The sequence below is a fragment of the Megalobrama amblycephala genome, linkage group LG15 (genome assembly GCF_018812025.1).
Source record: "Megalobrama amblycephala isolate DHTTF-2021 linkage group LG15, ASM1881202v1, whole genome shotgun sequence".
In the NCBI taxonomy this organism is placed as follows: Eukaryota; Metazoa; Chordata; class Actinopteri; order Cypriniformes; family Xenocyprididae; genus Megalobrama; species Megalobrama amblycephala.
Genome location: NC_063058.1, coordinates 27,192,747 through 27,215,822, shown reverse-complemented (window position 1 = coordinate 27,215,822; position 23,076 = coordinate 27,192,747). Strand labels below are relative to the sequence as shown.

Sequence of the window (23,076 nt, the reverse complement as noted above, 5' to 3'; positions counted from 1 at the left end):
TTTCATATCCTGCACTTTACTGGTTAGGTCAGTACCATCACACTGGACAGGAAATGAGAAACAAAGCATATGAGGGAACACTGTAAAAAAGAAAGGTTTTGACAAATGTTCTTGGTACCTAATAAAGTTAAATTTGGCTTAGATCACTCAAAAATGAAAGTTTAAATATGGATATTTTTCTTATTAAAACGCATCGCTTCATTTCAGAAGGTGTTTATTAACCCTCTGGAGCCATGTGGATTACTTTTATGAAGGACGGATGTGCTTTTTTGGGCTTCAAAATATGGGTTACTATTCACTCTCATTATAAAGCATGGAAATTTTAAATACAACTCTGTGTTTGACTGAAAGAAGATAGTCGTATACACCTAGAATGGCTTGAGGGTGAGTAAATCATGGGATAATTTTCATTTTTGTGTGAACTATCCCTCTAATCGAGTCAGTTTCAAGTACTTGGGTCATATTACATAAAAAGTTTATATATAAATAAACTCAACTCACCACAACCCTAATGTGTTTGGACAGATCTTTGGAGCTGCCCATTAGGAAGTCTGAGAAGGCTGTCTGCAGAGGAGCACATGTATTTGAACACATACATTACATTTTACACAATACACAAAGAATAACATAAAATATCTACATGAATATATCTTTAATAGACAGAAACACTCACCCCTGCATAAAACATCTTATTGCGAAGTCGACTGTTGAATCGTTCTGGTTTAGCCTCTGAAAAAACACAACAACATCTGTTTGAATCCTTTCACAAACCACTGATTTTATTTATGCAAACTTTGATTTTATAAACCATATTCAAATTATACAAATAAGCGGACACACCTCGGGATTCGTGAAACTCCAATGTCACGTGTGCATCAAATCCGAGGCTGAAATAATTGTTGAAGACGTCAATGGGAAGCTGAAATAGACATGGAGTAGTCATTAGTTCTACCTTACCATTTATTTTAACACAAAAACTCAAATTGTTGTGGAGAAGCTGGAAGGATGGTGTTCTTCTGCTATAGCCTAGCGCCCTCTACTGGTGTCAGCTGACCTTGTCGGTCTGGTGTTCATCTCTCTCCTCCTCACTGGCCTCTAAATTGGGTTCCACGCTTAGGTTCCATCGGTCCAGCTGGACGATGTTGCCGTCTTCGACATGGGACAAGATCTTTGTCACCGGTTCGTCTGTGTAGCCCTGGAAGTCAACAAGTACACACATTTTCAGAAAACAATGAGAAACTTCACAGATAGTGGGGTCATTTTCTCTTGCTCTGCCACTTTAAGAATTTGTCAGTATTAAAGGGTTAGTTCACCCAAAAATTAAAATTATGTCATTAATGACTCACCCTCATTCCTCTCTCAAGATCCATAAAGGTACTAAAAACATATTTAAATCAGTTCATGTGAGTACAGTGATTCAATATTAATATTATAAAGCGCCAAAATATTTTTGTCGAATCATGATTCAGATCGCGTATCAAACTGCCAACCATAGACATATAATAAACACTAGACGCCCCATTGGCCGCTGGACCGTACGTCAACGGCGCCGCCATGTTGTGCGGGGCAACGTTCGCATTACGCTCATAACTGGAATTGAGAAAAATGCCTGCTTCGTGTTCTGCTTGGGGCTGTACAAATCGCTGCACAATTGAAAACCGGTCTCGGGGAATAACCTTTCACAGGTAAGACTGAACATTTGTTTCTGGTTGTATTTGGTCATTATATAATTGATAGTAGTTGGCCACCGGAGTCAGTCAGACTAAAATAGCTAGCGATGTCACTAATTAGCTGTGAAAGTTGAGACGTGAGTTTACATGATTTCTAATATATTTTTAGCTTATGTTATTTTATAAACTAAAGTTTAAATATGCATCTCTATTTTATTAAAACCGACTTTAATGACAAGTACTCGTTACGGCTAGGTGACTGATATTTTGTTAATCTTAATCTAACCCTTACTTTAAGGTTAGTTAGTGGGCTAGCTTTTCACACATTTAAGGTTTCACAAAGACAACGAGTTGAGGAGACAGTGGTAAGTAGCTAGAAGAGAAGTTTCCTGACTCATCTACATTATTTAAAAGTTTGCCATTAAATGGTGATTTGTTTATATTTTTATTTCTTTTTCAGCCCATTGCAACCAGGGCTACACAAGCCTCAAGGAAAGCTGAGGAGAGCCTGTCAGTGGACTGTTCTCACCATTTCCAAGAGACTGATGGAAAATATATAGCCTTTTGTTGTTATTATTATTATACCAATACTGTTATTATTGTACAAGACACTATTTAATTTACTATTTTTATTATTGTCTATATTATTCTGCAATTGATATTACATTGTATTTGCGATTATTATTATACCAATACTATAATTATCAATCTATTATAGTTATCTGTTATATTATTGTCTATATTCTGTAAATGATACTACATGTTCTATTGCTATTATTATAATATTATTATACTATATGCTATTATCAATATATTATGATATTATATTATTGTACTTATACTATTTTATAAATGTTCTATTCATTACTATTTTATTTGTTGTATACTGTTTGTTTATTGACAATATTATATACTTTATTATTGACTATATTATTATATTATATACTACATAAACTATTTCTTATAGTGTATAACAAACTATTTACTATTCTCAGTTTCTTTATATGCATTGCACTGTAGATGTACCATATCATATGTCTATTACCATAAAGGATCCATCAGTTATCTTTGTTGTTGAATGTTTTTGGAGTATCTATCTGTATCATTTTAGTGCTATAAAAATACAGAAAGCAGCCTGTGTGATTTGTATTTGATGATTTTTGTTTCATTTTATCAATGGTGGTCAATTCTAAGTTCAAGAAAAGCTAAAATTGCGTTAAAGACAGAAAATCCCTTTTTTACAATAAGAAAACTTTATTTAATTTAATGTGAAAATTAAATTATATCTTAGTATGGGCGTTTTCACAATTCTTATGCAAGAATAAAGCAGTCAAATACATGAAAAGCCTGAGCTTTGACTATTTTTTATTAAAATAAATATTGTATATGTCTAACTATAGAGATCTTAAGTAACTAGAACTTTTTGTACACCACGTACATTATAAACCACTGAAATTGGTTGATAAATGTAAACGTTATTTTTGTTTTTATCCAGAAAAACCGCAGCTCGTCCGTTTACTTGTGTTTGTTAACAGCGCAGTCTTGCCCCGCACAATATGGCGGACTCGTTGACGTATCGCAGCAACAGTCCAAAGCGGCCAATAGGGCGTCTAGTGTTTATTATATGTCTATGCTGCCAACGGCTGAAATGACGTGACTTTGGCGCTCCGAACAGCAGATTCGACACACTGATTCATCTGTGCTCCGATGCTTCATGAAGCAGTGTTTTGAAATCGGCCATCACTAAATAAGTCGTTATTTAGTTTTTTTTGGCGCTCCAAAAATATTCTCGTCGCTTTATATAATATTAATATTTGAACCACTGTACTCACATGAACCGATTTAAATATATTTTTAGTTCCTTTTAAGAATCTCGAGAGAGGAAATGTCCTTTGCTCCCTATGGAGGCCTCACGGAGCCATCGGATTTCAACGAAAATATCTTTATTTGTGTTCTGAAGATTAACGAAGGTCTTAAGGTAAGTAATAAATGACAGAATTTTTATTTTTGGGTGAACTAACCCTTTAACAGGTTTGTGTCATTAACAAAATGACATGTGTTTAACCTGAAATAATGTTAGATACTATTTATACTTGTAGTTATTCGCACACTGAGGTGCAAATAGTCACTACAAGTAAGTATAAACAGTATCTAACATTATTTGAACTATGCAAGTAGTATTTATTGCTATTTGTACTTAGTGTAAACAGCAACCTCTTCCTTTTTAGGTTTGGTTCTCAAACCCTTGTGCGATTCAAATATATTTCTCACACCTCTTTTCAGTGCTGCAACAGTCTAGTAACTGAGATCCAAAAAACAAACGACAAAAAACATCCTTTTTGACTGTGAAATGTTTTTCTGGATGATTCAAAAGACGATTCTTCAATTTTGAGTATATTCGAGTCTTAAAATTCACAAGTTCTCATGTATTTCATATTTTTCGTGTTTGAAAAGTTATAATAAATGTTTTCTGTTTTTACTTGACTCTTTGCTGTTTTTCAAAGTGTTAATTTTTGGCAGATTGCATGGAAACCAATATGTGCCCAACACATAAGTAACAACATTTCACCAGCCTTTCCAAAGCAAATCTATGTTTTGAAACTCTTCATGCGCATTCATTACTCTAAATGAGAAATATTCTCAAAATGAATTGTTTAACCAATGTTTCAAGCTGATGAAAATCGAATAAGTGTCAAATTGACACCAACACAACAGGAGGATTAAACCACAAATCCTGCTTTTACATAAATTCTATTTATTCTGAAAAACTTGTTATAATAAGTAAAATTATATAGGAGGAATTTACAGAGGGCGAAAAGCTAAAACTTGCCAATCAATTTATGAAAACATTACAACCAAGAGTATTCAGGTTCATACCCCGCCCCAGTTAAGAGTCCTGGCCAGGTCGTTTCCCGTCCCGAGAGGCAGCACGGCCACGGCGGGTTGAGGGTTCAACTGGAGCTCATCCAGCACTGAGAGAATCCAGCCAACCTGTCCAAACAGCATATAGAGAACACAACACGTGATAGACCCCATGAGCTTCCTGACCAGGGTCAGCATGATGAAATTCATTTAAATTCAACAGATGTGTCAGTCCAGCCAATATCTGAAGGATTGGCTTGGATAAAGTGTGGGTGAAGTTCTGCTCTTTTTTTGCATCGGTATGGAATACTGCATAGCTACTACTTATTATTTAAAATAACACTGTTAAAATAATATTTATGCTGCATATTATATTAGCAAGTGATGATAGTCATCATATCGCAAATAAAAGTAATAACTTTGCATTTTAATGCAATTTTGTGAAAAAAAGTGCAAAAAGCATTTTAAAAGTGCCCCTATTATTATATAATTTTGTTTTTGGAGTCTCCTGCAACAGGTTTACGTGCATCCAAAGTCAAAAACACTAATTATCTCATTTTATATAACATTGCACATCAATTCATTTCTAATTGTGTCTGAAAATGGTTCGTTCAAAGATTCAGTCTCTCTAAACCCCTCCTTTCCGTGAGCCTACTCTGCTCTGATTGGTCAGACGGCCCAGTCTCTTGTGATTGGTCTACCGCTTACAGCGCGTGTTAGAAACAAAAAGGCCATTACCATATCTGAACTTCAGCTCCAAAGGCTCTTCAGCGCGTGATACTCACAGTAATGATGGCATCCTTTTTTCCATATCAATTACTTCAAGGAGTCCTCAACCTTTTAAGCTGTGGCAAAGTGGATCTGCAGCGCTGAAAACAGCGTCTTCTCAACAATGACATGTCTACAATACAAACCAAACTCTTCAAGGCCTCAGCTTCAACTACGATGTTTGAGAGCGGGTCAAAGTTTACATTGTTTGAGGGGAGCCAATGAAGACCTTAGGCTAGCGTTATACAATTTTTTTTTTACGTAGGTATGTAACAGGAAGTGAGAATGGAATTACTGACATCTCATTTCGGAGGCAATAACTTTATTTGTCGCGCGCTTTGATCTTTGAAATTTTGCCGATGTTTTACCTTCACAAACAGCTATATTACACATTGCAATTTGACATTGAGGCGAGTCAGTTTCATGTACCTTTTTTACATATTATATATAAAAAGTTTGCCAAAAGTTTGGAATAACTGAACTTGGTTTATGTTTTTGAAGGAAGTCTCTTATGCTCACCAAGGCTGTATTTATTGGATAAGCAAAAACAGTAATGTTGTGAAATATGAAGGTCATGTCTAGACTAGAGCACTACACTGATGGAAAATTTGCATACTGTGCACATGAGCAGCAATAATATTGCCCACAATCCAGTTTTACCTAGATAAGAGCACAGATATTTGACTAACCGTTCCATCTCCACCACAAACAAGGATACGCAGGTTGGGCACTTTGCTGTACATTTCTAACCTTCAAAAGAAGAAGAGAAAGTGTAAAAAGACACGCTCAGAGCGAAGAAAGAAAGTATGATCTATCATGTCTTACCCCTCTCTCGGACCTCCCTGAGTCAGGTCAAACACTTGCCGGGGGTTCAGGTACCACATGAAAGAGCGGATAATTTTGGTTCCCTTCATATTAAAAGAAGAAGTGCTGTTATGTGGCTGTAAAATAACGTTTCTATGCAATATAATCTCTGTGTGTGAGTTCTGACCTGGTTTCCGCCACTCTTCGGATTGACAAATACAAGCAAAGGCTTCATGAGCTGAGAAGGAATCGGTCTTACGACAAAGTGCTTCCACTTGCCATCCTGCTGAGAGTTAAATATTGAAATATATATGTTATATATATATATATATATATGACGCATATATGTCACTTTTATTCACAGTAGTACCTCTGTGGCTTTCTTGCTGGGTTTGGCCTTCAGAGATGTTTTCTTCTTTCTTTTACTGCTTTTTAATGATGCCTGTAAACAGTTTGACCGGGGACAGATTATGCAGGTTTATAGGTACATATTCATTTTATGTGTTTACATTTCAGCTGAAGATGACCTCTGTTCACCTAGTTAAGAACATAAAAAACTGACTGAAAGACTTTGTCAGCTGATGCATCACAACATTACATCACTTTTAGTACTTTGGATCTTTATTTGAAGGATATACATATAAGTTTGAGATTGATAAGATTTTTAAATGTTTTTGAAGTCAGTTACTGTATCAAAAATACAGTAAAAACAGTAATAATGTGAAATATTATTACAATTTAGAAGAACTGTTTTCTATTTGAATATGTTTTACCATGTAATTTATTCCTGTGATGCAAAGCTGAAATTTTCAGCATCATTACTCCAGTCTTCAGTGTCACATGATCCTTCTTAAGCAACATTTCTTATGATTATCAATGTTGTGTCTTATGAACGGGTCAAATAAACCCAGCTCTCTTCAGGTCAGATGGTACCTGCTGTCTGCGGACTCGGATGATCCAGGTTGGAGGGATGATGACGGCCGCGTGAGCGCCGAGGGAACACGTCTCATCGATTTTCTGCAGCATGAAGCAGGTCACCTTGTTGTGATACTGTAAGATACATATCAAAGTGCATTGATATATAGTTTATTATATTTGAAAATGTGTCAACATTTTAAACACTACCATTCAAGATTTTTTAATGGTTTTGGAAGAAGTTGATCATTTATTCAATCAAAAATACAATGAAAAAGTAATATTGTGAATTTAATTTGAATATATTTTGAAATTTAATTTATTCCCATGAAGCAAAGCTGAATTTTAGTGTCAGTTTTCAGTGTTGAAAACAGTTGATCTGCTTTTTTTTCAATATTTACTGTCACTTTTGATAAATTTACAGTAGTAAATGAACAGTAGTATATTGCAACCATTTCAGCAAACTGATTTCAGATCAGATGAGCAACACTTACTGCCTGCTTACACCATGAGCAGCTGATGGCCACGATATCTTTACTGTGAAAGGAGAACTTCTGCTGAAAACCCTGAGGAAGGAGAGTGAAATTAGGCCATAAATACTTTCTGGATGATTACACATTTCATATTTTATGAGTGTTGCACTGACCTTTCCACATTGCCGGCATTTTCCTTCTTGCCGTCTCCTATGGACCCAATGATGTCTCATGTTTGGAGTCTGAAACACAAATCATCTCAAGATGTTTAACAAAATAACATGATAAAGCTTTTTTATTTTTTTTGAGGGACAAAAAGTCTTACCTCTCTGACATTTTTCATCCCTGGATCCTTAAATGATGGCTTACACCTGAAGTTAATCTATGGAAAATAATTTAATTTGTTGAGATAAAAAGTTTAACACATCCTAATTTCTATTCAGTTTTCAGTTTCGCAACAAACGACTAACCTTCTCCAGCTGATCCATGCATACAGTGTGAACAGCTATTTTGCAGGATGCACATTTGTGGCGAGGAAGAGATTTTTGCTGAGAAAAGAAAATGAAACAATTGGCATCTGCTTGTGAAACAGGCATTAGTAATGCATCTTAACATGTGCATACAACATCTGACCAGTAGAGGGAGCTCTTGTGCAGGATTTTTTATCAACAGAGGCACACTACTATGAACTCATTTTGCTGTTTGTTTTAAGAATAAAAATATGGGTCATCTACCAGGGACTTTGCAAAACAATACGTCTCCCCCACGTAACAGAAATCTCCAGACGGACTGGTCTCAAACCACACGTGTTGACCAAACTGGGCATTTTCCTGTGGAAGACAATTAACACTCAGTAAGAAGTTACAGAAGATTAATGATAGATTACTGTGATATGAGTTGGAGATGGGAGTTTTCTACTAATTGCCACAAAGAATGCTAACCGGTTTACAAGATCTTGTTTGTTAAAGGATTAGTTCACTTTCAAATTAATATTTCATGATAATTTACTCACCCTCATGTCATCCAAGATGTTTATGTCTTTCTTTCTTCAGTCTAAAAAATATTAAGGTTTTTGATGAAAACATTCTTGTTTTTCTCCATATAGTGGACTTTAATGGACTCCAAACGGTTGAAGGTCAAAATTACAGTTTCAGTGCAGCTTCAAAGCATTCTACACGATCCCAAGTGAGCAATAAGGGTCTTATCTAGAGAAACGATTGGTAATTTTCTAAAAAATAAAAAAATTATATACTTTTAACCATAAATGCTCGTCTTGAACTAGCTCTCTTTTTCTTCTTCTTCTCTTTTGAATTCCGGGAGTGTAGACACTGCTAAGTGTATTACTGCCCTCCACAGGTCAAAGTTTGAACTAATTGTTATATACTTGCACAAGCATATTGTATATGACAATGTAGTTCAAACTTTGACCTGTGGAGGGCAGTAATACACTTAGCAGCGTCTACACTGCCGGAATTCTAATAGAGAAGAAGAAGAGAGCTAGTTCAAGATGAGCTTTTATGATTAAAAGTTTTAATTTTTTTAAAAAAATGACATTGTTTTGCTAGATAAGACCCTTATTCCTCGTCTGGGATCATGTAGAACGCTTTGAAGCTGCACTGAAACAATAATTTTGACCTTCAACCGTTTGGAGGCCATTGAAGTCCACTATAAGGGGAATAATCCTGGAATGTTTTCATCAAAAACCTTAACTTTCTTTTTGACTGATGAAAGAAAGACATAAACAACTTGGATGACATGGGGGTGAGTAAATTAACATGAAATTTTAATTTGAAAGTGAACTAATCCTTTAAAATACAGATGAGTAACTCACAGTCCAATCCACAGTGTTGCAGATCTCTTTGTTGGGTTCACATTTGGCAGTTATTGCGGTGCCGGATATGGCAGCATTATCCTGCACACCAGCCTTGGCGATGGCTTTCCTGAGAAAAACACAATGACAGTGACATTAAACAGACTAAACACACTTCCTGTGTCCATCACATCTTAACCAAGTCAATAAGAGCACTCATCAAAACAATAAAATTAGGAGCATTTTCCCTGAAAGTTTTCCTCCATAATGCCTTGGAGGGGTGTCTTTAATTGCATCTGTTAAATTCTGTATCAATCAATAAGACTATTTTCACCAGCCACCCACACAGAGCATTATGGAACATGGCTTGAAATTTATAGGTTTCTCTGCATCTAATCTGTTTTCTGTACTACCATATTAATACTTAGCCTACGTTATTTAGCTCACCAAATTTGCAAGATGCAGCACACAATTTTATACTAAACAAAGCTAAGTAAAACTCAAGGTAACTGTTTAATACACATCTATATTGAATTTGAGCATGCTATCAATACATCAACGTTCATGCTAAATGCTAACAACACAACAGACAAGAGCAGAAACATCAATGTTTATGCTAAATGCTAACACAATAGACAAGAGCAGAAACAGATGTTGCCCCTCCGAGTACAGGAACTCTGGCTTCACAAGAAATTTTCAAGAAGGTTTATGCCAAGAAAACACAGGAAATGCATTTATGAGGGCAGGTATCCACCTTTAGCTTTGGGTGGGGCATTTCCAAGGTTTTTTGTAATCCTTTTGTAATCAAAACCTTGCTCACCCTGACCTTTGTGTCCTAATCCCTACAGAGCGATTCAGTGAAGCTTAGCAACCTGTTGATTAGAAGCCCACTAGGTGATCAGTAGTGCTGATGAGTCACATTACCTCGCTATGGTAGCAGCTGTGCTAATGAGCGAGCGCCATGGAGCTCGTATCCACGGGATGGAGAATGAGAAGGTCAATGCAACGAAAAGCTGCATTGGAACTACCTGCTCTTGCGTTCAATCTAAATGTTTGATCGCTGGAGAAATTACTAAAGATATTGCCTTAAAAGGGCTGAGCTTGTAAGTGGAGATTTAGATGTGTCTAATAACATAGTTTCTAAACAACAAGCCTGTACATTGTGTTACATTTATTTGGTCTTTACTACAATATAAACTCTTTAGGGGCGTTCACACTGAGAGCAATTTACAGTGGCAAAGCGGTCGGATGTCATTCATCTTTTATAAGATTGCAAAAACAAAGGTTAGCAGAGTTCAGCTTCATGCAGTTGTGCAATGACACGATGCAATAACTATAAAGCAACTTCTTGACCTTAAGCAATTTAGTCACTTTCACTGTGCATGCACCTTTACTTCAACTGCCTTTTTAACAGAAACTGTCTTCTCATAATGCACCTATACATAGCAAATCCAGTCCAGAGTTTAGCTCATTTTCTAGTAAACTGTGAATTAGCTTGCTCAGATGTCTTTGATTGGCGTTGGAGCTAAACTCTGTAGGGAAGTGGCCCTCAAGGGTCAGATTTAAGGAACCTAGGTCATGATCTGTTTCTTTGGCTAAATCAAAAACCTGAAAAATGCTGCCTCTGCAGGCAACATACGGAGGTACAGTAGGAAGGCAACAAGGCACATCCGAATCCAATGATCATGTTACATCCTGTCTACTGAGATACCTAATCCCACTATATTGTGTATTGAATTCCATGACAGTTGAGCTAAAAAATAAAGGTAGCATCTAAAAGTTGTGGTTGGCCATCAATTTGTTTTGACCATTTTATTTTAGTTTTTATTTAATTTCTAGTGAGAAATTACTAGGGGTGTGACGAGAGAGTTAGCTCACAAGACGAGATGAGATTTTTACACAGCACTTTTAAGAAATCCTCAATGACAAAATTCATGAAAGTGCAAGTGCATTTTGAAATGTTTGACCTAATCATCTTGTAATGAATGTCATTTCAGTTTTACTTTCTGAGTATGAATTATCATATGCAGTGAAATACAACAATACTCAAGCACTGAAAAGGTTTTGCCAAAAAACTGACTGGTTTCTCTCCTGTATGATTTCATATGAGTCTCTTCAGACCTTACTGTACATGAATTATGAGCTTCCAGAACTTCTGATTGAGGCTGTGACCTCCTAATTGATCTCCTTACCACAAATTGACCACATAAATAAAAACAGTATAAATGAAACAGTATAAGTGCAAAAAAATAAGTGCAACCATAATCAAAGTATACTCAATATTCAAAGTGCAAATAGAGGCCAAATTTTTCTTCAAGCATGATAAAGAGCTAAGAGATGGTTTACCACACAGCCCAGCCTAAGATAGCTTTCACACTGCAAAAAATGCTTTTCTTACTTAGATTTTTTGTCGTTTCCAGTCCAAATATCTAAAAATTCTTAAATCAAGACATTTTCCAGACAAGTAAAAATTATTGCCTTGTTTTCGGAGAAAAATAAGTTAAAATTAAGTGAGTTTTTGCTTAAAACAAGAAAAATAATCTTTTCAGTTTTCAGTTTTGCTTACCCCATTGGCAGATTATTGTGCTTGTTTTAAGCAAAAACTAACTTAATTTTGACTTATTTTTTCTGAAAACAAGACAAGACCTTTGTCTAGAAAAGGCTTCTTGATTTAAGAATTTTTATATATTTGGACTGGAAACAAGACAAAAAAAATCTAAGTAAGAAAAGCATTTTTTGCAGTGCATATTAGGAGATATTTGCATGCATCAGGGAGCCGCTTTCAAAATGTGGGGTATTGAAATCGCATTTTACTTTCGCTTTCACTTGTACTTGTGAATAGGGAGCGGTGGTGTTGTGCACGCATTCTACAAGATAAAGGTGCGGTCACACCGCTGCCGACGAGAGCGTCAAAATTCGCCTTGGCTGCCCTGCCAACAACGCTGTACTGTGCGTTCAAACCTTCACCGGCGGGAGGGTCAAAGTACATGACAAGTTGTGGCAACCAATCGGAATCCTCTCAAGCGAGGACCTCTACATTCCGATTGGTTGCGGCTGAACCGCATCATAGCTCATTACCATAAAGCTGACCTGATTTCAACTCTCTTCGATGCTCTCACCGTCCAAGACGCGCCACGCCTCTCTCGCCGGAGCTTGCCGCCAGCTCACATTGAAAATTAATGACTTCCTGTCACTTTGACACATTTATCAGACGCTTGGGCTCTGTTGTGCAACGAATCCTCTGCCATGGTCTTGTCAGTCATCTCGTCACTTATTCTCGTCACGTGATCAGTGACCTCTGATTCCTTTCTGCACTATGTACGACTCTGCAGCTTGTGTACAATGAGCTGGATGGAACATTTTAATCTCGTGGCGTGAGATCTCGTCACAACCCTAGAAATTAGTATTGTAGTAATTAAATATTTGCTTAGTTCAGGCGCTCTCTATTTTGTTGTAGAGCACTAGACCATTATGCTTTGGAGCTCATCCAAAATCAGTTCAGTGAGGGACCTTTGAATGTAACCGACACTACCTCTAAAGTCATTGACTGATAGGGGAGCAAGGCAACAAGTCAGCTGCCTACGTTTTTGGATGCATTTAAAGGGTTAGTTCACCCAAAAATGAAAATTATGTCATTAATGACTCACCCTCATGTCGTTCCAAACCCGTAAGACCTCCGTTCATCTTCAGAACACAGTTTAAGATATTTTAGATTTAGTCCGAAAGCTTTCTGTCCCTCCATTGAAAATGTATGTATGGTATACTGTCCATGTCCAGAAAGGTAATAAAAACATCATCAAAGTAGTCCATGTGACATCAGTGGGTCAGTTAGAAGTTGTTGAAGCATCAAAAATACATTTTGGTCCAAAAATAACAAAAACTACAACTTTATTCAGCATTGTCTTCTCTTCCGGAATCCTTTCCATTGAATTGATTCCATTGAATCCTTTCATCTGTCAGCGTTGGTAATGCACTTTTACGTCGCCGTGGTTGTTTTTGGCGATTAGGATATCCGCGACATGCACACTTATGCACCATTTTAAAAAATATAGCAATACCAAAATACAAACAATGTAGAATAGCTTGAATACAGCGTGCGTCTCCCTCAGACTGTGAACGAAGCTCGGGCGCACTAGATGACACGTCAGCAGCGTCTTACATCAGCAGCGTCACTGCGGAGTCGTGAACCACACTCCGGAGCAGAAGGGGGCGGTAATGCACCAATAAGCTGGATGCCAACCGGCGTAAAACAGGAAAGAAGAAGAAGCGGAGTCGTGAACACGAATTGACAACAGACCCGGAAGAGAAGACAATGCTGAATAAAGTCGTAGTTTTTGTTATTTTTGGACCAAAATGTATTTTCGTTCCTTCAAAATGTCGCGGATGTCCTAATCTCCAAAAACAACCACGGCAAAGTAAAAGTGCATTACCAACGTTCGATGCCAACCGCCGTAAAACAGGAAAGAAGAAGAAGCAGAGTCGTGAACACGAATTGACAATAGACCCGGAAGAGAAGACAATGCTGAATAAAGTCGTAGTTTTTGTTATTTTGGAACAAAATGTATTTTCGATGCTTCAACAAATTCTAACTAACCCACTGATGTCACATGGACTACTTTGATGATGTTTTTTTTATCTTTCTGGACATAAAATCTCGGACTAAATCTAAAATATCTTAAACTGTGTTGTTGATGAACGGAGGTCTTACAGGTTTGGAACGACATGAGGGTGAGTCATTAATGACATAATTTTCATTTTTGGGTGAACTAACCCTTTAATGGATGTTTTTTGTTATTGTATGGACATTTTATGAAATCCTACAATAAAATGTCCTAATCTCCATCTAATTTGTGAGAATAACATGAAATAACGACAGTTAGACCCAACAACAGAAAAGATTTTACATACGACAAGAATCCAGTCCAAGACTCCAGACTGGGATCGTAATAAGCTCCCAGGAGAGGATTGAGAGTCGCCTGACCCCTGTAGCAGGTGGAGCTTCTTCGGTTAGGTAGCGGCAGGCCTCTTCCTGGCCAGGGGCTTCCCGCTTTTGAGATGGTGGAGACCCGACGACGGCGCCTCCTCTGGCTGCTGCGGCAGTAGCGGACATGCGGGCCCGTCTCCGCGTGGCCATAATGTGAGGAGTTCCTCCTGAGGCAGCGTGGAACTCGGATCAACGGGTGGGCCTGGACACGCTCTGCCACAACAGCCAGAGGAAGGCAATCCTGCTGGCATAAAACAGAGGACTCTTTGATCTCCCAGTCTGACACACTGGCCTCCTCCAGGTGCCCCTTGTGCAGCTCTGAGTGGTGACTCTCAAATGAGTGCCCGCTGGAGTCATCGCTGTCACTGTCGCCCTCTGAAAGAAGCACATCTGTGTGACTCCTGAACTTTGGGCAGCTTCCCTTGAGTTCCACCTGCCCCGGCAGTGGACTACGGCCTTCCTCATCCTCTTCCTCCTCTTCTGTCATCTGAATCAGGCTGGCCAGCAGCATGGAAGGGCCCAGGAGGTGTGTGTCTATATTGCGGAGTTTGCCTACTTTCTTCCGGCGTACGGCAAAGCGAGGATTGGCCTTCGGGGTGGTGGTGCTGGACCGCCGTCTTCCACTGCTTTTCTGTACCGGTTGACTGCAAGTGTTTCGGGGTAACGCCTGAAGTTGGACACTGGATCGGCGTCGCTGGGCCAACGCAGTAGACGGAAGGCCAACGCTGGAGCGCCGACGGGCGCGGCTGGTTGGCACTGCAATACTCGGCCTCCTGTGTCGACAGGGTTCAGGCACGTGGCCGTCGTGCATGGCTTCTCCTGCCTCCTTCCTCTTAAAATGTCGTCTGAAAAAAGTGTCCATGGTGGTTGGAAGGATACAGTTCCCTTTCTAATGTTCCCCCTGAGGCTGTTGATTGAAAATTTAGCCTGTCAGCATAGATTAAGCACTGAAACTACGAAAGCTTGTCACACTGACCTCCAATGACCAAGATTTAAAGCTAATCCTTAAAATCAAGGTAATCTATCTTGACTCAACACTTCCCAACATCATCAAACACCTCATCAACAACAGACTTCACAACAGATAGCATGAATAGCAGCTTGTGAATCTGGTCTGCCAAGGATGTCTTTTTGGTTAGCTTAGTTAAAAACCCTGATGGGGACTCCAGCATCCACAACATACAGTATGCTGGAGACTAGACATGAGTTCACACTGGTCATTAACATTAACGCAGAAAGCTAACTCCACCTGTCCTAGCACAGATTTTCCCGGGGGTTTACGCCAGGACAATTTGCCTTCCAAATCTCGTTAATACTAGCACAGCCAGTTGTCTACAAAGGTGCACTGTGAATCCACGGGTAATGACATCATACCATAATGACGTAAAAAGCACTCAAGGAAATGAAGCTCTGCTCAGCTCATGAACGTCCTGATTATCACACGGGGCTGTCCGGGGCAGATTATAAGGGCTTTCTGACCCTTCAGTAGTGACTGCCTGTACTAATTATAGCAACGTAACTAGTCTCATCTCATTTAGAGGCGGATATGACCCAGACAAAACTCTCAGGGTAAGGAATGACACTTATTGCTGCTTTTTTCAAGTATTGTATAGAATTATTTACACTAAATATGGTTTTGTACTACAGTAGGATTGACAGTACATTACAGTACAAAGAATTTTGCAATAAAAGAATCTGCACCAAACACTTCTCCATAGAAAAACAACTGTTCTCACTTATCAGGAAGTGAGACTCAATCAAGACAAATTACTGTCAGGGTCATCTTTAGCAATGGTTCCTTTAGTACCAAAAGATGCACTTAAACCCAAAGTCTGAGTTTGATTAGCTCCACCCTAATCTTAAAAATAGGGACAATAATATCACGATTGGTTGTCATTGATTACATGACGATTAGTGGTTCTGTTTGTTTACGCCGCAACAGATTAAATTAAAAAGGTATCTCTTAATGTCCAATTGTTTATATATATATATTATTTATTTACAGTTATATTATATTTATATTATGTATTATATATTATATTTAATATTATATACAATTAATTTACAATATATTATTTCTCAATATAAAAATACTATCAAAATGATTATTATTTTATTAAATTACATTGCTATATTTACTTTTTAATAGTATTTATAATAAAACAAATATTCAATTTGTAAAATTATAATAATATTACTCAATATAATAAAGAATTTGCACTACTCAGCTGTACATATCATTTGTTATCATTTGCTACATTTAAATAGTTTTACAATACAAAGCTTTATGCATGTAAAAAGTATTCAATATAACAACAATTGTACCAAACTCACTGCTAAATGTCCACAAACAGTACAAACACATACAAAACCTCTCTAAACACTAAGTTCTAAAGCTTAACTCTGCATTTCTCTCCAGTTATTAGTCAACATCCAACAACAACAACAAAAAATTATTATACGACCTGAGAGTATAGCTCCCGTCTCCTTCCCTGACCGTCTCCTCACAGTGAACTGACAGAGAAAGTCCAAGAGATGAACAGGTGAGACAGCCTCCCCCAACACACACACACACACACACACACACACAACACAGCACACAGACAGAGATGAACTACACACAACTCAAGCCTTCAGGAAGAGACGCCCCACATCCACCCACAAAAACACAGCTCACTGGGAAGCAGCAGCACACATCACAGAGGAAAGAGCGATCGACAAGGCAGGAGGTAACCGGTAGGAGGGAATGCAGGGTGCATCGAAGCCTCCGGTTTAAAATAATGACCAATTATCAGCTTAACCCTGGGAGTTTGTGCAAGACGTACACAAGCACAAACGTCTGCTGCCGCTATCACTTTCTAGACTCCTAGATCACGTAATACAGTCTTCCTGGCACATATGAGGGAGACACCAGGTGCATTACAGGAACACAACTAATAATTTTATGATAATGATCTCCCTCATGAACATTTAGCAAAGCTGCTTCTGCTTTTAAACGTACCGTTATGCATATTGCTTAAGAAAAAGAGGACCTAGCACCAAATTTTGGTGCAAAACTACCCGCAACATGCAACACCCAAAGCTGCGAAGATGATCTATGAGGTTTAACCCACGAGATCAGTATCAGGTTTAAACAGCATGTCGTTTTTTTAACCATTGTAAAGCTAATCATAAAGATGATGGCTTTAGTGAGGACACCTTGCGTCTATTCAGGTCCCCTAATAGGAAGACACGGCGATGCCACTCCACCCCAAAAGCACAATGCGTGTCATTTCCATTTCAAGGCCCTTGTGCTGTTGCATTATGGATCAGCGCAAGAGAACATGGGTGAGGGGTGAATGCGCTTGAATATTAATTTGACAACCTATAACAAACATCGCAGTTTTGTTACGCCAGAGGTTCGGACTTTAAATACTGAGTGTCAATATGAGCCACTTGATTGTGCCCCTTGTTCTTGGGTGCACTTCTGTGCATGAAGGATGAACACAGAGCTGGCGACTCTGTGTTGAAGTAATTACTGTCTTTTAAGTGATGGGGGAGAGGGATCTGCTGGCTGTTACCATGGAGTGGGACATCACGGCGAACAAACCTGCTTAGCTGTCTCTTAGTCACTGTGAACTTCGTTTGATATTGATAATATAGAAACACACCCCAGTTTTATATTAATCATTTACTAATTTGTCTTTTAATTGACATTTTATTACAAAACTAATTATTGTAGGGAACACCCTGTGGTTAAAGTCAACATGGAATCAAAATTAACCCCATTTACAACACTTTCCTAATGCGTGTTAATGGTCTTAATTAATCAGTGCGCATCAATGACAATCACATCAAGCGTGTCCTTGTAATCTTTTATTCTAGGCCACAGTGTCCTCTAGTATAAGAGTACACTACCATTCAAAAGTTTTTTTTTTAATTAACACCTTTATTCAGCAAGGATGCATTAAATTGATGTTAAGTGATAGTAAAGACATTTATAATGTCATAAAAGATTTCAGTTTCAAATAAAAGATGTTTCTATTCATCAACAAAAATTCAGAAAAAGAATCAGTTTCCACAAAAATATTAAGCTGTTTTCAGCATTGATAATAATCAGAAATGTTTCGTGAGCAGCAAATCAGCATATTAGAATGATTCTGGAGGGTATTTTGACACTGAAGACTGGAGTAATGATGCTGAAAATTCAGATTTGATCACAGAAATAAATTACATTTTAAAATATATTTAAAGGGGACCTATAATGCCCCTTTTATAAGATGTAATATACGTCTCTGGTGTCCCCAGAATGTGTCTGTGAAGTTACAGCTCAAAAAACCCCACAGATCAGTTATTATAGCTTGTCAAAATTGCCCCTATTTGGGTTTGAGCAAAAACACGCCGTTTTTGTGTGTGACCCTTTAAATGCAAATGAGCTGCTGCTCCAAAAGAGGGCGGAGCTTTAACAGCTCGTGCTTCGGTTGCTCAACAACAACAAAACTGGAGAATCTCACGCAGCCAAAATGAGGATTGTCAGTAACGGTGTTCAGCCTTACATTGTTCAAACCGGAGTCGACACTGATGGAGAGACTCAAGAAGAAGTTACAACTTTTACAATGAAACTGTACGTTTCTGAATGGTAAGTGGTTAGTTGATTCAACTCATCGACTAGCACGTGCCGTCATGTTAATCTTTTGTGCAAATCCAGCATTGAATTGATCCTCGTTTGTGAAGCAGTCCGCCGTAAAATGACAACATGTCAACAACACTTTACTACAACAACTCTTCCTCTTCTCTAAAGCAGCCCAACATGGCCTCACCCCCTTTGTTGTGTGTTCTCGGGGGCGGAGTTTATGTAAATTTTAAGATTAGTGATGTCGCTAAACTGGGAAGAAGCTTGTTGTAGTCCCTACCAGCCGTTTGTTGTAGTAGATTTCTGTAAAAGAAAATATCTCCCTTTGCATTGAACTTTGAGCATCGTAACTTTGCAGATGTTGTTTATGCTCAAACAGCAACATTACACACTAACTAAAGTTAAAAAAAGTGAAATCATAATCAACCACCCTTTAAATAGTAAACTCATATTTTAAATCGTATTTATATTTCACAATTTTACTGTTTTTACTGTATTTTTGATCAAATAAATGACACCAGTTCTTTCAAAAACGATAAAAACAGCAATGTACATCTATTTATTTGCCAAAAGTACTATTAATTTCTTAGCAAAAAATACATCTGTGTATAACTAATGGATCAATCCATACAGGATTTGAATTTACCAGCTCAAATCTACAATATTATTATCATTATTAGAGATGCATTTAAGAAGAGAAAAAAAACATAAACTTTAGTCAATATTAAGAAATTAAATTTGGCCCCATTTACTTGCACATTCATGGTCTCATTGCGTTCGATTTATCAGTGTTTATTATTTCAAGCAATTACCTCTTACTTTTTTCCCATCATTCTGAGCAATCCTCTGATGTTGCAGGTAAGGGGAATGTTAGATTGAAGGGGGAAAGGATGGCAATGCCACCACCTGCTGGATAGGAAACACTGAGACCACCATTTAAACAAATGAATTAAATCTAAAGGTGCTCTATCCTCACTCCTCAGACATTTATATAAGAGAGACTAAAGGAATTGCATTTTGTTTTTCATTTAGTATTATTATTTTGTGTCACCACCTCATGTGCAATTACTTTTTTTTGTAGATTCTGTGATTTTTGATTTGTGCAAATTTTGTAATTATTTTGTCTTATATATTTTTTTAAAGAAGCTAAACATGGACTGTCCATATGTCCAGGGTGCTTTCCCTTCCTCTGGCCTAAGAATCTGGGATAGGCTCCAGCCCTATGACCCTAGGCTAGAAGGTCATATAAGGATGATAGTATAATTGTATACGTCAACAACAGTGTCATGATGATCACAGAAAATTCCCTGATTTTGTCAAGTCTCTTGCTCCATTCTATCTTTGTCTATGCAAAGTCGATCAGTTCCTATGATTGCACTTCCTCTACCACAATGGTCAGACCGCAGACACAACACATCATCTCTATGTCTCTCACCAGAGAGCGCCTCAGGAGCTTTTTTGTTTTTGTTTTTTTTTGCAAGGCAGCATTATGGCAGTTATTTTTAGAGCCTATTTCTAATTCTAGGTGTCTGGCGTCATTTCCTGTCAGTTTCTCATAGGGCTGCAAGATTATGACAAAAATCATAGTCTATATTGGTCAATATTGTAATCACAATTATTTAAGGAGTGGGTGATAATGATCAAAATCTTATATGACTATTTTTCCATTTATTTTTTTTTAAATTTCCGATAGCATGTGAAGGCAGCAATACACACACGTTTACTTTCACCCACACATTCAGTCACCCACATAGGCCTACAGATCTCCATTAGCCCACCTTGAGACTCTGACCCTGATCCATACTTAGCTCTAGCATAGAACGAGACGTTAAAGATAGCTGCAGAAATGGGCCTGTTCCTCCACGGGGCGGAACAGCGCAGCCATGCAAATGAAGTCGTGTGAGACGGGCCACTGGGTGTGAGTGTGTTCAAGGAAACCTGTGTCTACCTATGACCTGAAAAAAAGCAATTGTTTGATGCAGTCTTTACTTTTAAATAGCTGTTTGGATGCACAGAACTTCCTGGCCCTAGGAATCCAGTCGGAACTCTATGTACCGCAGTGATGCACGACGTGTGTTCCTCAGGTGTCCTAGCCGTGTATGGCATTATCAGATTACACACATCAACACAGATGCAAACAGGTGCCTCATCAGCACACAGAACAGGTGGAGTACAGATACAGACACGCACACTTCGATGGACGGGGGACTGGCTGATGGAGAAGTGGTCATTTATTTTGAAATACTGACAGAATAAAGTCAATGTATATGTTTGACAGTTTGACATCATTTTATGAATCACTCATCACTTGAGGTGATGTCATGGGAGTTACGAGATAATGTTTTTAAGCTGAAATAGTTACATTGTTAGACAACAGTTACACTATCTATCTATCTATCTATCTATCTATTATATTTAAGCTGCTTACTTCCAAACCAGATATTATAGTTAAGTAAAAAATATGTACTAAAAATAATTATTAATTCTAACATCTTTTATGATTTGACTATAAGCAAAGACTTTAATGGGAGAAAGTGCAACACAAAATATGGCGGAATAAGTCCCGCCTTCTAAATAAGAGCCAATCGCTGATTGGTAAAGTCATCGCGTCACTGCAGCGACCATTAGAAGCTCCGGTTCCTGTAGAAACAGTCAGACGCGAACTTAGGACTGCGCATGCGCATTAGCTTGATCCAGCCTGAAAAATGCAGTTTTTTGTCATGATTCGAATGTTTAGAAACAAAATTTATGAGACAGCTGTTGTCAGATTTCATTGGTGATTTCAAATATTTAATATTTAAATTTAATCGAAAGCTTGGCAAACAGCTTTGGGGAATTTGATGTTTCCCCATTCAAAGAGATTTGCATGCCCAACCCACACAGCAGGGGAGACTCCTAGGCGGATCCGCATTCAAGTTGCCAAACCCGCGTGACTGTCACATTCGTTTTGGCACCGCCCAGAGGATCAGCTCCGCCTCCGGGCGGCGCCGTAAATTCTACTGTCAATAGACCTTTTTCACACTTCCGGGTTTTTGGCTTCCGGAATGAGCCACGCAGTGTAAAAGTTTTTCCGGTTACAGTGATAGATATAGCCTCGATCAGAACCAGTTCGGGAATCAAAGTCGTTTTACGAATTAAATGTCATGAAAATGTTTGAACGGTCTTGGTGAATTATTGGTGAGACTACAGCGCTCTCATTAAGAGCTACATTTAATAAATAATTCGAAGTGATGGCGGTTAAACTGGTTATATTCTTTGTGTCTGTTTGGCGCGGCTGTGCATTATCGCGCTCCATGTGCTGTAAAGACAGTGTCTGCGTCTCAACGTGCATACTATGTGACATTAGTAATATTCAGTACTATTTAGGGTGGATAGTATGCACATATTGGGATGTATAGAGTGTTTTTAGCGACGTGCTGGGGAAATGATCGACTGGCAGATCCTTATCACACAAGCCTGATCCTCTGATTCATGAAGCAGGACCGCTCGCACCCTGGATATTTCTGGATATAAACACTTAAGTCATCTCTCACTCATTTTCCTGTCGTCATCATCTTAAAGTGTGTATTATGCACAGTATTGTTGTGCTGTTGCAACATACAAAGACTGATAGTTGTGTACAGTGTGGTGTTGGAAATTGTCTTAGTTTAATCATTTTAATCGATCAGGATTAATTATAACATATGCTTGAATGTGGGATGTGATGCCATATGAGATTAACATGCTATATATTTTTAAAACGTATTAAACTCACGACAATATATGTATCTCACGACTTTATATCCCACATTAAAGTATATATTGGGAGTTAATTTTTTTTTTTAATTAATAAATTATATAAATAATGTTCGTCGTACGTAATACGATCTGGGAAATTGCTGAATGAGTAGCTGCGTAGCCTTTACTGTCGCTTACGGCTCGTAATAAATCCACCTGCCGGTAAATTCGATCAACGGTCTGAGTGGCTGTATAAGCTACAAACAAGTAAAAAATAATTTCTTTGTAGATTATAGAAAAGCTATTTGGAAAACAGACAAAACAGAAAAGGTAAGAAGCGATATTTGAGAAAAGAGCATATCAATCTAATAGCCGTAGACGCATAGCGGAACTAACTTTACCCTGCGTCACGTGATTTCCGATTCTTGTGAAAAAGGTCTATCAGCGGATCCTGAGCGGAC

The 23,076-nt window shown here is 38.1% G+C and overlaps 1 protein-coding gene across 3 annotated transcripts in view; it reads right to left on the bottom strand.

Moving 5' to 3' along the window:
* Positions 1-16,029, bottom strand: part of dgkzb (diacylglycerol kinase, zeta b) — a 27,268-nt gene extending 11,239 nt beyond the window's left edge. The window contains exons 1-18 of one of the 3 annotated variants that reach the window (XM_048157831.1): positions 14,211-16,029; positions 9,324-9,432; positions 8,227-8,322; positions 7,963-8,040; positions 7,818-7,874; positions 7,666-7,734; positions 7,514-7,585; positions 7,038-7,154; positions 6,475-6,546; positions 6,292-6,390; positions 6,126-6,208; positions 5,990-6,050; positions 4,548-4,661; positions 1,055-1,195; positions 841-919; positions 674-729; positions 502-564; positions 1-42 (exon numbers count right to left, since the gene is read on the bottom strand). The exon at positions 1-42 is cut by the window's left edge and continues 32 nt beyond it. In XM_048157831.1, the coding sequence (XP_048013788.1) occupies positions 1-42; positions 502-564; positions 674-729; positions 841-919; positions 1,055-1,195; positions 4,548-4,661; positions 5,990-6,050; positions 6,126-6,208; positions 6,292-6,390; positions 6,475-6,546; positions 7,038-7,154; positions 7,514-7,585; positions 7,666-7,734; positions 7,818-7,874; positions 7,963-8,040; positions 8,227-8,322; positions 9,324-9,432; positions 14,211-15,148 (2,346 nt within the window). In that variant the 5' untranslated portion in view covers positions 15,149-16,029. The remainder of the gene's footprint in view (positions 43-501; positions 565-673; positions 730-840; positions 920-1,054; positions 1,196-4,547; positions 4,662-5,989; positions 6,051-6,125; positions 6,209-6,291; positions 6,391-6,474; positions 6,547-7,037; positions 7,155-7,513; positions 7,586-7,665; positions 7,735-7,817; positions 7,875-7,962; positions 8,041-8,226; positions 8,323-9,323; positions 9,433-14,210) is intronic. The other 2 variants (XM_048157830.1, XM_048157829.1) reach the window with 2 other exon arrangements.
* Between the last annotated feature and the right edge of the window lie 7,047 nt (positions 16,030-23,076).